General features: G+C 40.7%; 1 protein-coding gene across 1 annotated transcript in view; it reads right to left on the reverse strand.

Moving 5' to 3' along the window:
* Positions 1 to 6,994: 6,994 nt before the first annotated feature.
* The window catches only part of pdzd2 (PDZ domain containing 2), a 137,144-nt gene continuing 126,172 nt past the window's right edge, over positions 6,995 to 17,966 (reverse strand). The window contains exons 21-24 of the mRNA XM_034169533.1: positions 14,731 to 17,278; positions 7,739 to 7,856; positions 7,537 to 7,638; positions 6,995 to 7,387 (exon numbers count right to left, since the gene is read on the reverse strand). Coding sequence (XP_034025424.1) covers positions 7,058 to 7,387; positions 7,537 to 7,638; positions 7,739 to 7,856; positions 14,731 to 17,278 — 3,098 coding nt within the window. The 3' untranslated portion in view covers positions 6,995 to 7,057. The remainder of the gene's footprint in view (positions 7,388 to 7,536; positions 7,639 to 7,738; positions 7,857 to 14,730; positions 17,279 to 17,966) is intronic.

The following is a 17,966-nucleotide window of genomic DNA, read 5'->3' on the forward strand; positions in this document are numbered from 1 at the left end:
ATCTTTCAAACCACCACACAAATATACATATGATAAGGTTGTTTGAGCTTGTAAAATTAATACTTAAACATTTTGCGCTAAAAAAATTAAATGGACACAATGAGCTTTAAATCACATTAGGCTAATGAACAATATTAGGTTTTCAATAAATAATAAAGAAAACTATCTCTAAGCAATGTGCCATTCTTAAAAAATGGCAAATAAAAAATTTTAAATACTGGTGAAGTCTCCTATTTTTCATTCTTCCCTTCTTTCTTTTTTGGAAACATTCACAATTCTGATGTTGATAAGCAACAGACCTTCCTATTTCTGAATATTAAGAAACATTTGATATATGACACCTTGATAACAGTAGTTGGGTAGAATGCGGGTTTTGTCCTTGGAACACAGGTTGGTTTCTGTCTTTGTCGAAACCAGCTGTGTTGAAATTATTGTTTTTGTTGTGTTTGCTTCAGCAAAATATGCAAACAAACAAACATATCACTGTGTGTTGCTGAAGTGTTCCAAATACTCAAGAGTGTAAATGTCTTTCTGAGGCACTCGATTATATTTTCTTGAGCATTTTCCTCCCAACACTTATACGTTTTTTTGGGGTTGTTGGAAAATGATTTTTCATTCTTCCAGTTGAGGTTTTGCCATTCTGTTTGGAAATACTGTTTGTCTGGAGGCTGCCAAGTCCTCATTTGATTTCATGAGAGCCAGGAGGTGGGCTTGCGGATGAGGAGGCGGATGATTTATCTTCATGTGTGATGACTTTCGGAGAGCATACGCTGGTCCAGACTTTGTCACCCACCTCAACAAGCTTGGAGAGCTCTGCAACAATGACACAACACTGATATGTGTCATATGTACAGCAATAATGATAATATTTATTACAACCTCAACAATGGAAAGTGCAAAAAGAAAAACAAATCACAGTGATCCTTACATTTACTTTGAGTTCAATTTTATTTCAAACAGTATGAACCAAAAATATTTAATGTTTTGTGTAATCAACTTCATTTTGTTTAACATACATCCATTCCTGCATTCAGGGGAAAAAAAGTTGGGATTGTGCAATTTATTCTAAATATAACAATTAAATTACCACTTTTACAGCCCGTTTTCTTGAGATAGCAGGGGTGGTGGCCAAGTGGTTAATGCGCTTGGTTTCAGTTCAGAAGGTTCCGGGTTCAAATCCCACCCCTGCCACATTTCTCCATGTAATGTGGAGTTGCGTCAGGAAGGGCATCCGGCGTAAAACTTGTGCCAATTCAACATGCAGATCCACCTTGGATTTGCTGTGGCGACCCCGAGTGCAAACAAGGGAGCAGCCAAAGGGACTTACTTACAGCCAGTTTTCTTGAGACAAGTCAGGACATGGATACATGAACATGAAGTCAATGAATATGTCTTGGACTTCATTTCTACCAATCATTAAAAAAATACAAACAGTATAGTACTCTATGGTAAATCTGTGCCAAGTGCGTGGTTTTCAAAAACTAAGTGACCGTGCACAAGGCGACAAGTGAGGGAAGCCACCAAGAGACCCAGACAACTCTGATAGAGTTACAGGTGTCTGTTGTAAAAACTGTGTGCATCATGCAGCTTTTACCTGTTGCATCAGCAGTTACACAGCTTCATTAAAAAGAACGTGAAATTTCACCTGTAGTTTGCCAGAATACACACGGGAAACTGAAGCCTGGATTTGTTCAGTTTTCCTTTTTGTGCAATCCTTCTCTAGTACACTGTAACATGAAGCTGTGAATGGGAATGCAACAGACAAAAGTTGCACCATTCCCAGTTTTTTCTCCTTACTGTGCAATGAAAACCAATTACTATTCCTGATGCAGTTCCTTTCAAATACCTATGTGTATATGTATCAGTGAGTGAGTGAGTGAAAAATGTTTTGCACCATACGGACAATCTGCGAGTCATCTAAAGATGATAAGAACTGGTATGGAACCTCTCAAAAGATTTCAGGACTTTAACCTAAGTAATCTGAAGAATGTTATGCTTAATCACCAAATGCCCTTCTGTCACTACTACAGTGAGGAATTTGATCTCAGACACAAAACACTTGTGTAGTGGATCCAAAATTCTCCACATATACTTACATCAGATAGGAATGGAACTTTCTGCGCATAAAGCTGTTACGTGAGCAGAGATTAGAAATGTTACCTGTGGACTAAATATAGACCTTGAAAAATTATTAATGGAATTTTAGTCCAGGACAAATACTAACAACAACAACAAAAAACTAATTGTACTTTTGATGTTGCTTTATTAAAATAAATTAGTAACAATGCTGTAACTCTAATCTCCAGCCCCCCTTTGCTCCCTGTGACCCTTAATTGGAGTAAGCGGGTATAGAAAATGGTTGGATGGATGTGACATGTAACATTCATTATTATACAAATAATGAATGTTTATGAATTCAGTGGTACAAATATTTCATGAGGTGAATGACGGAATGTTCCATTCAATGAAGGAAATATTCGTTCCACTCAATGAATGAAAAAAAATCCATTATTTGTTTTATATAACCACTAAAATAGATCCTTGTCATTTGATATACAACAGACCTTGTCATTTCATATACAAAGTACCATATCACCCCAATAGAGCGCTTCGCTCTCAGACTGCAGGCTTACTTGTAGTTCCTAGGGTTTGTAAGAGTAGAATGGGAGGCAGAGCCTTCAGCTTTCAGGCTCCTCTCCTGTGGAACCAGCTCCCAATTCAGATCAGGGAGACAGACACCCTCTCTACTTTTAAGATTAGGCTTAAAACTTTCCTTTTTGCTAAAGCTTATAGTTAGGGCTGGATCAGGTGACCCTGAACCATCCCTTAGTTATGCTGCTATAGACGTAGACTGCTGGGGGGTTCCCATGATGCACTGTTTCTTTCTCTTTTTGCTCTGTATGCACCACTCTGCATTTAATCATTAGTGATCGATCTCTGCTCCCCTCCACAGCATGTCTTTTTCCTGGTTCTCTCCCTCAGCCCCAACCAGTCCCAGCAGAAGACTGCCCCTCCCTGAGCCTGGTTCTGCTGGAGGTTTCTTCCTGTTAAAAGGGAGTTTGTCCTTCCCACTGTAGCCAAGTGCTTGCTCACAGGGGGTCGTTTTGACCGTTGGGGTTTTACATAATTATTGTATGGCCTTGCCTTACAATATAAAGCGCCTTGGGGCAACTGTTTGTTGTGATTTGGCGCTATATAAAAAATTGATTGATTGATTGATTGAAAGCACTATTGTACTACTGTAAATTAAACAGTGTCAAATGGTAGGAATAATCCATGTCATGTGACATACAAACCACCAATCATATCACAAGGATCTACTCAGGTGTTATATAATAAGTTATGAAGTATGAGATATTGCACACAAGCCTTGGGAAGTTAGACACGTTATACGTTCGAACAAGTGGAGTCAAGAATGAGAAAAAGAAACAATATGGGTTATCCCATATTGAAAATAAAGCAGACTGCACAAATAAAACATATACAGTTATTTCTGATTTTATATTGAAATCTATAATAACTGAATGATATACTGAATAATCAATCTCTGTTTCAATACAAATGAATATTGTAGTCAATAAACAATCAAACGGCCAGAAAGTAAATATCAAAGCCTGGAATTACAGCATCAGTCATATGTCTTACACAGTGGTGGGCACAGTTCCGTTAATCCGCTAACTGCTAATTAGCAAAGCTAACTTTTTATTAGTTAGCTTTTCAGCTAAATACAAAAACCATCAGCAGACCAATTAGCTTCCACTAAATTTAGCTCCGCTAACTTTCAGTCCGCTAATGATTTTTTGCTGGTAAAGTTAGTAAAGCCCAACAGTCAAAAACATTTGTAAACCCTAAAATCATACATGTTAATTTCTGTCTGTTACATGTTTTGCAGCAGTCAGGCAGCTGTGAGGAGCTGAGCTCAGCCTGGCTGCCAGGCTGCTACAAAAAAAAAAAGAAAAAAAAAAAAAAAGATTCAACATACAGTGCCCCAGACGTATGGCAGAAGACATCAAAAGGAAGGCAGGTTTCACTTATGGTTAACTTATAAACAAACGAATTCTGGACAGTTTCGAAATTAATGTCAACTGGGTCAACATGCATAGAACACTGAATCAAAATGCACAGAACACTGCCATCTACTGGATGAGATTGTGAATAGTTTCCAACTATCACATGGTCGCAATTCGTTGTGCTGAATCACACTTAAACAGAATTTTTAGTTTTGCAAATGCCTTTTTTACAAATAAAAAATGACATATTTACAAAAACATATTTATTTGTAAAAACCAACACACACATTACAGTAATGTGTGTTGGTTTTTACAAATAAATAAACCAACCATCATTTCCCATAATGCCTTTTGGCATCTGTGTGTTAATGTGTGTTCTTCAGAATTAGCACATTACTTTAAAACTAAAACATATGTGCGATATTTTCACTTTGTAAAAATGACAGAGTTGACATTAATGTCAATAAACTGTCCAGAATTAGTTTGGTTTCTAAATCAAACCATAAGTGAAAAGTGTCTTGCTTTTGATGTCTTCTGCCACATGTCTGTGCTGTTCCATGTTCAAGTAAATGCCACTTCCTTACAGCAGTGGGCAGGGCGCACAAAGACAGAAGCTCCGACTCGTTGTTCGTGTTGGATTTGTGAACCCCTTTTACTGTGATTGTGATCGCGATTTTACTCAAAAGCGCTGGCAGTTATTAACCCTCTGGGGTCCAAGGGCATTTTTTGGACAGTTCACTTGCCTGGCATAAATGTTTTATTATTGCTGGTAACAGCTCTCCCTGCATCCCACAATCAAGTTTTATGTCTCTTTTCTTTCAGAATATATATGTTTTTGTTGTCTTTTATAAGTGTAATAAAGGTTTACAATCAAAAATAGGCAAGGAAAAAATAAAGCGAAAAATAATTTTCCACAAACATTTATTCAAAACACACAGCAAACTATAATAAACAATTGTTTTGACACTTTATAAAGGTAATCTGAGGTCTTGTGTGAAAGACTGTACAACAAAAAGGTTCAAACAATAAACACAAATGCACATTTTGCACAGAGTTATCCAGTAACATTCACATGCAAACTAGTGGAGCAATCCTGATAGTTACACACTCTTTGTTTGAGCACGTGAGATTGTCATCATAGTGCAGCAGATAACTGAAACAATCCTTCACATGGCGATACAAGCACCAGATATGGCATGAAGGTTCTTCATAAATCAGTGTTTGAGAAAAAAGTGCTGGCCATGTGAAAAATCAATATGACAGCCAGGTAGGGGTCAATGAAGAATGACACAGGGTCAAAATTTTAAAATGCTCCAATCATATTGAAAGCTATACCAAATTATTTGTCTGATCGCAAAGATTCCCAAAAGGTATAGGTTGGACTATCTATGACTGAATGTTATGGAGTTATGGGGTAAAAACAGCAAGAATGGTAAGAAAGGTTAGTTTCAGTTTGCACAGGAGTCAAAAGTTAGTTGCTTCAATTTTGGTAGAAAGTGGTGCAAAATACTGGTTGAACTATTAGGATTAATAAATGGAATAATTTTGACTGTGTTGAATGCTTGGTTTGCAGAGTAAATGTCAAACAATGTTGACGTCCATTGGATTCTATGGCATATGACGTATATTCCCTGTAACGTGACAACTAAGCATGACACATGGTGCAAACTATTCCTTTATAAACCCCTATTAACTCAACCAATAATTTGCATCACATTTTACAAAAATTGGAGCAGCTTTAACTTTTGACCCCTGTACAAACTGAAACTGACCTTTGTCACCATTTTTGCTGTTTTTACCTCATAACTCCATAACATTCAATCATAGATTGTCCAAACTATACCTTTTTGGAATAGTTATGATCAGATACATAATGTGTTATACTTTTCAATATGATTGGAGCATTTTTAAATTTTGACCCCTGTGTAATTCTTCATTGACCCCTACCTGGCCACCATATTGGATTTTCAAGTGGCCAGCACTTTTTTCTCAAACACTTATTTATAAAGAACATTCATGCCAAATCTGATGCTTGTATGACCAAGTGAACAATTCTGGCCAAAAGTCATACTTATCTGCTCCACTATCAGACGCTGTCCATCTGCTTTCACTTTTGCTGTGCTTAGTGGCGCAGGGCGCACTGAGTATGTACTAATAATATGTACTCATTGGAACACCCAGGGGGCTATTCAAACGGGCCAACTAGTAACATATCACTCCTGAAAACGATCTTTGGCTTTTCACAAGGTAAATCTGCCCTATGATTGGATTTTGGAAAACCATGTGACGGAGAACCAATTCCGATTGGACACTCACATTGCACACGTCATCACACATCTTCTGTGAGGAGCACAAAGATGGCCGATGGCTGGCTCGAAAGTCTGCAGAGTTAACTTTTCAGCAAAGAAAAGTAAGTTTCTATCTCATATCATTAAAAAGTTATTTATAATTTAGTAAAGCTTGGTCTTAGCCATCGTATATGATGGCATCAGCCCCAGAGGGTTAAACTCAAAAGTGGCTTGTCAGTAACTGATAGTGTACCGGAGTCAATACCAAAAGTTTGCAGTTAGCAGTTAGCTGTAGCATCCGTAAATTTCTTTTAGTAGTTTATCGGTTTAGCACTATAAAACTTAACTTTTCAGTTAGCGGATTAGCGGTTATCAAAGCTAAATTATTGGTTTGCTGTGAACACCACTGGTCTTACATATACCTATTATTATCTGCACAAATACTTTTGTTTCAGGATATCCTTCAGATAAATGTTTATGCTGTAATACACAAATCAAACAATCAATCACACATTTATAAAGTGTAAATACTGATCAAAATGTGGTATAGGCAATTATGTGACATTCTGACAGCCGAAATTATTCTGAACATTTTGATATGCAACACATGGACATTTTAAAAAACAGTACTTTAAAAGGGTAACAACTGAAAGTATGGAAAAATTGAGCAAATATCCTTAGACCTCAAATGATTAAAATGTGTTGTTCTTGACAGAAAAGCAAAACTAACAACAATTGCAGTGGAACTTAAATCACCATTTATGAACAAATTGATATTAAACTCTGTACTAATGTGAATTTGCCTGGTTTGGCCTCTGGCTTACCTAAGGCACCCTCTGAAGATTTGACAGAGCAGGTGGTCCTTGGCAGATTGACTGTGTTTTGTCTGTCAGAAATGCTCACCGCGCTCTCCTTGTGTTGCCAAATAATTACTAAAACTTGACAGGACAGTCGCGCTTGATCAAGGCAAGACACAGCTTCTCCATGGGTTTTACCATCCAATTGTGTGCCATTGATAGACAAAATCCTGTCACCTCTCTGGATTGTGCCTTCAAGACTGGCTGCACCTTTGGGGAAGACCTGATGAACCTGGACACAAGATTTATAGTCAGTCATTTTGTAAATAAGCTTATCTTTCTACTGTTATTTAAGAACTTGTTGGGCTGTTTCATATAAAAATGTGACTTTTGCATTAAACATAGTTCATGTGTAAAATATTTCCCATAACACCCACTTACAGTTATTGTCTTCTGTTCGAGGTCGACTCCACCAGCAATACTGAAACCAAGTCCTGAGCCTCCCTCCTTAACCAGGACAACAAGGTGAGTATTACTGCTACCCTGCAAAGATCACATGTGGAGTCACATCAGTACATTCCAAGTCCACATGATATTAAAGAACAGTACCATTTAATCTGTACTGAACAGCATCTTAGGTTACCTCAGTGGTGGGAGTGGCTTCTTGAAGCAGTGCCAGAACATATGACTGAAGAGTCATGGAGGGCAACATTGCATTCAGCTTATTCTGGTTCACAGGAGAAGCAGCCAAATCCTTCAAACTGCACACAAATTGGTTAGATAAGACACAATACAGTGGAACTAGAAGCCATTTAGAAGCTGGCCCACTCATCAATGACAGCAAAGATTATGAGATGCACCAAAATGTACTATCATCCACTTACTATGCATGGAGACATTTGTACTTAAAGAAATAAGCATGAAGTAACTCTGTAATATGCTCAAGATTTACAATGGATGACTTTTTTATTCGGTGTACGAGGAGGTGGCAGCCTGTGTGCTGCTGGAACAGCAGTCTGTCAAGTGAAATAAGTTAACATGAAAGTTTCAAATGTGCAAAAATATAGACGCCATCAGCACCCATGAACGTTCCTCCTAACATTTAGAAATCATGATGCTTGTGCAAATCTCACCTACGTATTTGCATGTTTCTTCCCGTAATTTTAGCGCACTCTTGTGGGCAAACCCCAATTTGCATGTTCCCTCCCACAATTTTAGCACAGTCAGGTGGGCAAACTCCAAATTGCATATAGATGAAGGCACATGTACTAAATTGACAATTTACTATTTTGCACATTTCAATCATGGTGTCTTTTGTGCACTCTGTCAATAAATCAGCATGCACTTTCTGTGCGTGATGGTGTTTGTACACATTGTGACACACTCAAACTTTAATAAGTCAGGCCTTTAATCTGCATTGTCCCACCACACCCATCTTAAAATGGGTACCAGCCTAGACTGGGGAGGTAACCTGAGTTGGACTGGCATGCCATGTAAGGGTCCTCACAGACTCTTGCACACTTCACGCTATGGAATCTAGAGATAAGCACTGGCTCCAACAGACCTCATGGCCTATATGGAACTTATGTATTTCTTTTTTTTCCCACTCACTCATACACACACCTTCAATTGCTTATCTGGGGTCGCAGGGGCAACATTCCAGTAGGGGACCCCAAACTTCCCTTTCCCAGGCCACATTAACCACCTCTGACTGTAGGATCCGGAGGCATTCCACAGCCAGCGTGGAGATATAATCTCTCCACCTCGTCCTGGGTCTTCCTCAGGTCTCCTTTCAATTCAAAGGAGCAGCAGCAGCTGTATTCCGAGCCCCCTTCGGATGACCAAGTTTCTCGTGTTATCTCTAAGGGAGACACCAGTCACCCTCCTGAGGAAACCCATTTTGGCCATTTGCACCCGCGATCTAGTTCTTTTTGGTCATGACCCAACCCTCATGACCATAGGTGAGAGTAGAATCTGACTAGTAGATCTAAAGCTTCACCTTTTGGCTCAGCTCCCTTTTTGTCACAACGGTATGGTAGAGCGAATGCAACACCATCCCTGCTGGGCCGATTCACCGGTCAATCTCATGCTCCATTGTCCTCTCATTTGTGAGCAAGCCACTGAGGTACTTGAACACCTTCACTTGGGGCAAGACCGCATTCCCTACCAAAGGTAGGCAATCCATCGGTTTCCTGCTGAGAACCATGGCCTCAGATTTAGAGGTGCTGATCCTCATCCCAGCCGCTTCATACTCGGCTGCAAACTGATCCAGTGAGTGCTGGAGGTCACAGGTTGAGGCCAACAGGACCACATCATCTGTAAAAAAAAAAAACAGTGATGAGACCCTGAGCCCATCAAACTGAAGACCCCCCCCCACCCCCCCGACTACGCCTCGATATCTTGTCCATGAATATCACAAACAGTATTGTGACAAGGCGCAGCCCTGGCGGAGGCCAACCCCTACCACAAACTAGTGTGACTTACTGGCGAGGACCCAAATACAGCTCTCACTTTGCAAGTACAGAGATTGGCTGTCCTTGAAAAGGAATCCCCTCACTCTATACTCCTGTACCACCTCCCACAGCATCTCCTGTACCCCATCATACGCCTTCTCCAAGTCCGCAAAACACATTTAAACTAGATGGGCATTCTCCCAGGCCCCGACAGGCCCACAACACATTTCATCAGTGAGTAATGACAGAGTGAGTAAAACTAATTCAGCAGTAGTAGTTTGTAATGATTCAAATGCAGTCTGACACTCCTGCACCACACGAGAGAGTATATATAATTGTCATCAGCATATAAGTGATAATACTGGTTGTCAGCTACAGGTTCTGCTTGAATGTCCTTACCAAAGTCATTTATGTAACTAGAAAACAAAATAGACCCCACAATGGAACCATGAGGAACGCCACCATTAATATGTATATAAAATTTTATGTGTATCCCTCTGTGTTAACTGTGTTCAAGCTATAATTTCTGAGTTTTTAATAGCTTTAGGACTAAAACTAACCTTGCTGAGTCAAGTGTCATGCCATGTAAAATCCAGAACAGAGGTGAGAGCAGAACTGAGTGGTTCAACACCACCCAGTGCTGGAAAGCACATGGTTACAAAGAGGCAAATTCTTTGCCTCCATTGGTAATTTAACTATTATTTCAGGATCTAACTGTGACTGACCTCTGCTTTATTTTGGTTAACATTAGGCTGTTACAGTGGTAAAGTCAGTTTGTAAAAAACTCTTTCAGTTATAGTTTGCAGTGATTCTGTACAGGCAAGCCAGCCACCTTTATGTGGTTCCAGTTACACAACAGGAAACATAAATATGAATGCGTGATGGCAGATTCCAGTATTAGCGCGTTAAACGTTTGCTTTTCATTGAGTGAAATTTCCCTTGATAAACTGCAATTAACTTGTTAGATCACTGTATTAATGTTAGCCATTTAATTAGGCTAAAAGGTTTTGCAGTTCAAGTTAATAATAATGCAAATTATGGCAAATTCCAAGGAAAATAAGTAAAAATAAATAAATAAATAACATATTGGATTCCTAATTCAAAAGAAACCAATGATAAAAAAAAACCCACTTTGCTAGGCCAGATCTTTAGAATCCTTCAATCAGTTCTCAGTTGAGTTCATGCACTTCATCCTTCATTTTGACTTTCTCCTCCCAGTTGACAGCACTCTAACAAATCTTTGGCAAGGAAATGTTGGATCTTTGCATTCAGTTAAATTCATCATTCTTTAAGAGGTCACTGAATCATAAATCAGATGACATTATTCATGAATTCAAAGCATACATGTCTTTGGGTTTCTTTGGCCATATCATGGTTGATGACTGGAGCCTGTTGGTTCATGTAAGCACCACAAACAATGGCGACAGATGGCCAAAATATGAAGTAGAATATTACTGTTTTTCATCTTCAAGCAATGAGCTTGTCCAGAGAATTGGTGGAGAAGGGACAGTGTTGCATTCACTGTACTGTAGCAATGAAAAGGGAGCTGAGCCAAAAGGCGAAGCTCTCGATCTACTGATCTACTGGTCAGTTTTCATTCCTACTCTCACCTATGGTGATGAGGCTTGGGTCATGACAGAAAGAACTACATTGTGGGTACAAGCAGCCAAAAATGGGTTTCGTTAGGAGGGTGGCTGGTGTCTCCCTTAGGGCCCGGTCCCACTGGCGTTTAGGAGGATTTGCATATGGATTGCACACAAAATTGGCTTATATTCGCTTAACATCCGCAATATGCGTGAAACATGCTTGTATGAGTCGGCCGACACCCGCACACGTCCGCAGTTATCCGCAGAGGCACGTTTTCCCGTTACCAGGATTTTTGAGCTGCACAAAATTTTGGCTGTGGATGACATCTGCCATACATACACAATACATACTCAATCTATGCACTGTATATTCGCCGTCATCTGCTGATATCCGCAACTGACAGGGATTTGCGGCTTGGCAGTGGACTGGGACAGCGTGTAAAATGGATATTTTGCGTGTCCATCATGTCCACATCACAAACTAAAATAAGTTGTAGCGACTGCATACAGATTGGCCACAAATAAAGCGTTATTACGTCTGCTTTGCAGCGGATGCAAATCAGATGCGCTGTGTTCACAGCTGGACACCATTTTGTTCTACCGGCTGCCACGCGCTCTGCACTGGATGCTGCGTATATAAAATAATTATTTCGTGGCGGATGAATCATTTTATTCTGCAAATTGGCTGTTGAAAATGGCTCTAATCACCTCCTGAATCACAGAGGAACCTGCACACGCGCGAACAGCTAACAAGCTGCAGAAAGCATTTTGAGCCGTCTTAAAAGGTAATTATTTGACTTGTTTACGTTGTCAAGGCTTGATAAAAGTTGCGGGTTTTTTCCTTCTCGTCTGCAGCTGTTACAGTATTTATTTCTATGTTTATAACAGATTTAACTTCTTGTTATAACTGTTCAGTCGAGCTGCGCTCTGATGTGATCCACTGACGTTCCCACTCGTCCTGTTCACTGCTTGTTTACTCCAATCAACTTGTCCAAGTCCAGCAAATGCTCCAGAGGCTGTATTGTTGGTGTGAATAGTGATGCCGACAGCCCGAGTGCGCTTCTTTTATGATCGCAATGCAGATGCCGTGCACGCGCAACACGTGCGCGATGCATTCATAATACACCCGTAATACTGCCGTGATAATCGCAATGCGTCGGATCAGTTTCCTCACTACATGCGTTATACAACTGTGATTGTTCATCATATATTCGCTATACATTAATACATGCAACAAAAATATAAACGCAACACTTTTTGTTTTGCTCCCATTTTGTATGAGATGAACTCAAAGATCTAAAACTTTTTCCACATACACAATATCACCATTTCCCTCAAATATTGTTCACAAACCACAAACGTCTCCTTTGCTGAGATAATCCATTCCACCTCACAGGTGTGCCATACCAAGATGCTGATTAGACACCATGATTAGTGCACAGGTGTGCCTTAGACTGCCCACAATAAAAGGCCACTCTGAAAGGTGCAGTTTTGTTTTATTGGGGGGGGATACCAGTCAGTATCTGGTGTGACCACCATTTGCCTCATGCAGTGCAACACATCTCCTTCTTAGAGTTGATCAGGTTGTCAATTGTGGCCTGTGGAATGTTGGTCCACTCCTCTTCAATGGCTGTGCGAAGTTGCTGGATATTGGCAGGAACTGGTACACGCTGTCGTATACGCTGGTCCAGAGCATCCCAAACATGCTCAATGGGTGACATGTCCGGTGACTATGCCGGCCATGCAAGAACTGGGACATTTTCAGCTTCCAAGAATTGTGTACAGATCCTTGCAACATGGGGCCGTGCATTATCCTGCTGCAACATGAGGTGATGTTCTTGGATGTATGGCACAACAATGGGCCTCAGGATCTCGTCACGGTATCTCTGTGCATTCAAAATGCCATCAATAAAATGCACCTGTGTTCTTCGTCCATAACAGACGCCTGCCCATACCATAACCCCACCGCCACCATTGGCCACTCGATCCACAACATTGACATCAGAAAACCGCTCACCCACACGATGCCACACACACTGTCTGTCATCTACCCTGGACAGTGTGAACCGGGATTCATCCGTGAAGAGAACACCTCTCCAACGTGCCAAACACCAGCGAATGTGAGCGTTTGCCCACTCAAGTTGGTTATGATGACGAACTGGAGTCAGGTCGAGACCCCGATGAGGACGACGAGCATGCAGATGAGCTTCCCTGAGACGGTTTCTGACAGTTTGTGCAGAAATTCTTTGGTTGTGCAAACCGATTGTTTCAGCAGCTGTCCGAGTGGCTGGTCTCAGACGATCTTGGAGGTGAACATGCTGGATGTGGAGGACCTGGGCTGGTGTGGTTACATGTGGTCTGCGGTTGTGAGGCTGGTTGGATGTACTGCCAAATTCTCTGAAACGCCTTTGGAGACAGCTTATGGTAGAGAAATGAACATTCAATACACGAGCAACAGCTCTGGTTGACATTCCTGCTGTCAGCATGCCAATTGCACGCTCCCTCAAATCTTGCAACATCTGTGGCATTGTGCTGTGTGATAAAACTGCACCTTTCAGAGTGGCCTTTTATTGTGGACAGTCTAAGGCACACCTGTGCACTAATCATGGTGTCTAATCAGCATCTTGATATGGCACACCTGTGAGGTGGGATGGATTATCTCAGCAAAGAAGTGCTCACTATCACAGATTTAGACTGGTTTTTGAACAATATTTGAGGGAAATGGTGATATTGTGCATGTGGAAAAAGTTTTAGATCTTTGAGTTCATCTCATACAAAATGGGAGCAAAACCAAAAGTGTTGCGTTTATATTTTTGTTGAGTGTATATCCATAATTCATACTGGGATATTTCTCATTTTTGGCCATTTTTGTTGCGGACGACAACGAATGCCCTTAATTTGTGTACTCAATTCATGCGCAATTAATCCTCTCCCCACTGGGACCAGGCCCTTAGAGATAGGGTGAGAAGTTCATTCATCCGGGAGGAGCTCAGAGTAGAGCCGCTGCTCCTCTATGTTTAAATAAGCCAGCTGAGGTGGTTCCAGGATCTGGTAAGGATGCCCCCTGGGCACCTCTCTAGGGAGGTCTTGCAGGCATATCCATCTGGGAGGAGACCTGGGAAAGACAGAGGACTACATGGAGAGATTATATCGCCACACTGGCCTGGAAATGCCTCAGTATCCCCCAGTCAGAAATGGTTAATGTGACCTGGGAAAAGGACGTTTGGGCTGCCCTGCTGGAGCTCTGGTCCCGGATAGGCAATTGAAGATGAGTGAGAGAGTGAGTGATCTCCAAGCAATATGAGACAGCAAAGTTTATGCAGATGTTCAGAAAAATGCTTTTCACTCTCTCTGATCATCATTTAATAAAACAACATATAGAAACAACTCTATTCTTTAATCAGTTTCTTTCCACAAACACAAAAACTGCACACACCTTTTTCATGACCTGCATATATCTGCCTCTTTTACTGTTTAGAAACAATCTACCTCAGAGCCACATCAGTAATCACTGAGTGTAACTATGACCATACACTTCTGAGCTACAAAGTTTCACAAAGTGAACAATTTAAAATGGTTTAATTATATGTGCCCACCTGATGGACCAGCTAGATCCACTGGTTCTTGGATGTCTCTGAGAAGTTTTATCCAATATTGATGGAGATGCAGATGGCGGAATGACACCAGGTACTGGGACATCAATAAATGTACTGGAATTGCTGCTAGAATCAGTTTTAGCTGTGCGTGTACTTGCTCCACTGATGATGTTCTCTGTGAAAAGTTTTTCTAGCTCAGGCATACTGAGAGCCCTCAGCTGCCGCAATCTGTTGTTTGCAAGGCTGCTATTCCTCCATTTCCTCTGCAGCACTGAAGGGGTTTGTGGTACAACCCCACCCAAGTCTTTCTCAACATGAGTCCCCCCACCTCCTGTCAGAGAGGCCATGGTACAGTTCATCGGTGCAAGTCCAACATTTAGTAGTGTAACGCTAGAAAATGATTTGGAAAGAAAGGTTGAGGAAGTAGTGGTTGGAACTGTGGACTTTATATAGGAACTGAATCTCCTCTGTTGTTGCTGGGAGTCCATAGAATTTACTAATCCCATATAACCCGAAATCCTTTGGCTAAGTGAGGCCCTATGTATCACAGCATAAGAGGGAGTGTCACTGTTTTTAGGCATGACCCTGTCTAAAGTAGCCAGATTTTCAAAGGACTTAATCTTATGCTGTACAGAGAAGGGGCTGTAATCTACAGACGATGCAGTGTCTGTAGAAACACATCGCCTGCCCACAGGTTTTATATATAGTCTAGAAATGTTGGACTTTGGGGTTGTGCTCGTCTCTATTGCAGCCACTGGTTTTTTATCACGGCTCGAAGCTGAACTAGTGTCTTCAGTGGAAGACTGCAAGTTAATCATTTCACTGACTATACCATTTGTTTTTTCTACTATGTTGCCGATGGTACGTGTTGATCTGTTGCATGTATTTGTTTGATTGTGTTTCGAGTGATTTGAATTCATTGCCTCCTTACAGACTGTACCTGATGATGATGTTACAGGTAGAGACAGTTTGGCTTCTAAGAATGTTCTCTTTGTGTCATGCTGGAGTGGTTTGTTTGGATGTTTGGCTGTTGCTTTGGAGCTGTGTCCATCTTCACCTGAATGGATGGCTTCTCTTTTGTTCGAGGACTGTACTGGCCTTGCTGAAAAAGCAGACGTGACTGTACACTGATCTCTGTTACTTACTTTGTGTGCAACAATGTTACTGTTCATATCAAGCTGATTATTAGTATTTAGAAAACACAGCATGGCTGCCATCTTCATTGGCGGTGGGGTTGACCACATCATGGAAGCATGGAATTTGGACGGACCTTCTGTATTTTCTCTCTTAACGCTCAAGTTCCGCCGTTTTGAAGAACTACATTTTGGTGTAATTTCATCCTTAAGTTTCAAGTTACTACTCCACCTGTGACAAACTGAGGTCTTCACTGAAGAGGTAGCAAAGATGCTTGAATTAGGTCTGGACTCTAAGACTTTCCCTTTGGTTCTTAAAGAGGCTGATGTACTGTTCAGCGAATTAGAGGTCTCTGACTCCACTTTAATCAGTTGTAGTGTTTGTGTTTTCAAATGCTTCAATAAGTCTGAGCTGCTCAATGTGTGAGCATGCAACTTTGCAGAAGTATCCTGACTGACGCCATCAGTATCTGTTCGGGGAGGGCAGCTGTAGATGTCAAGACACTGGGGACTTGATCCCATGTGTGCATCGTCTTTGTTGCATTGCCTGATGGGAATATCCATAGACGTCAAAGGTATTGTGTTGTTGGGAGGCTGGCATGGCTCATGAGTAGAAGGTATCCCAGATGAGTGAGAAAACTGTGAGCACTGGTTTGTCGGAAGAGAGTTTTCTTTGTTTGCAAGTGGGAGAACAGGCGGGACCGGTGCCACTTCTACTGTGTGACGCAGCTTCACCGTATGACTGTGGCCATGCTGTGAAGACAAATTCTCCTTTTGTGGCTCTATAAAGTGAATAACAGCAGTTGATGGCTTATCATGAAGGAATGACTGTTCCACTTCATCAGAAGACAGTTTTTCAAGAGCAGCAGCGCAGCCGTCCATCATATTAACATCACTGGTGGAACCTTTCTTGTAGTCCGTGTCCTCAGCCACAGGGTGCATATGTTTGGCACTGAGCCTGTCCATGCTCGAGTGATTTGAAAACCATGAGTTGTATTCTGTAAGTTGGTTTGCATTAATAAAGAATGTATCTAAAACGGCTTTGTCCTGATGCAGGATATCACTTTTGTTCTTTATTTGGTCTGGCACACTGAAGTCCAGCGGAGTGGATTGGCTTCCAGAATGGGGGTCTGAGCAGCAGGATACAGACTCACTGGTTGCTGCATTGACAGGGGAAATGGAGCAGAAATCATCATCACTCCCTTTTGTTATAATATTATTGATAGTGGTTTCAAGTATATCGACATTATAGTTTGTTTGGTTTGCAGGCTTTGAATTGGTTTGCTCCAGAGCCTTGTGTGGATTTATTCTTGTTCTTTGTCCTTCCTTGTTTGCTCCCTGAACACACGTGTCTGGTGACAGTCTGGAAGCTCCACCCTGGTTTTGTGATGATATGTCCAAACTGGATAACTGATCTACAGTTGTGATGAGAAATAAGAAGTTAACATTTTGATTCAGGGACTCAGAAAAACACAGCTGTACTGTAGATATAATAATAATCAGGGATGCACATAACTGGTACAAATGGTGCTTGTGCGTGCTAAAAATAAATGATGCACAGCAGAAAACACAAGGGAAGCACTTCATAGGAGGAAAGCAATGACAGACTGTAGGAAAAGTGTTTCCCTCTGTGTGCTGTCTGCTGTGGATCAGTGATTTTTAGCACACGAGCATGACTGAGTACCAGTTATGTGCACCCCTGATAATAGATTTTATTTGCAATGCACTTTACATCTAATAAATGATTTAAAAGTGTTACAATGCATAAAGACATAAAACATCTCGAGAAACATCTAATGATATCAAAAGATATAATGCTTTTCCAACAACTTTGAAAAACTACATATTCTGTTACCTTTAAAAATGACTATTTCTACCTCGCTGATTAGAATTTATGCCATGTTATAGTTAAATTAATGCTGAATGTTCCAGGATGAAAAAAAGGTTTTCAAATTATGTTACTCGTCCAAATGTTCAACGAGATGATTTTTAAACAGCACAACAGTTAACAATTCCAATTGACCCAGGAAAATAATGAAAAAGTAATAAATATGTTTTATATAAAATTCATAAATTAATATAAGTTAGTAAAATGTGTCAACA

This window comes from Thalassophryne amazonica, chromosome 5 (assembly GCF_902500255.1).
Source record: "Thalassophryne amazonica chromosome 5, fThaAma1.1, whole genome shotgun sequence".
NCBI lineage: Eukaryota > Metazoa > Chordata > Actinopteri > Batrachoidiformes > Batrachoididae > Thalassophryne > Thalassophryne amazonica.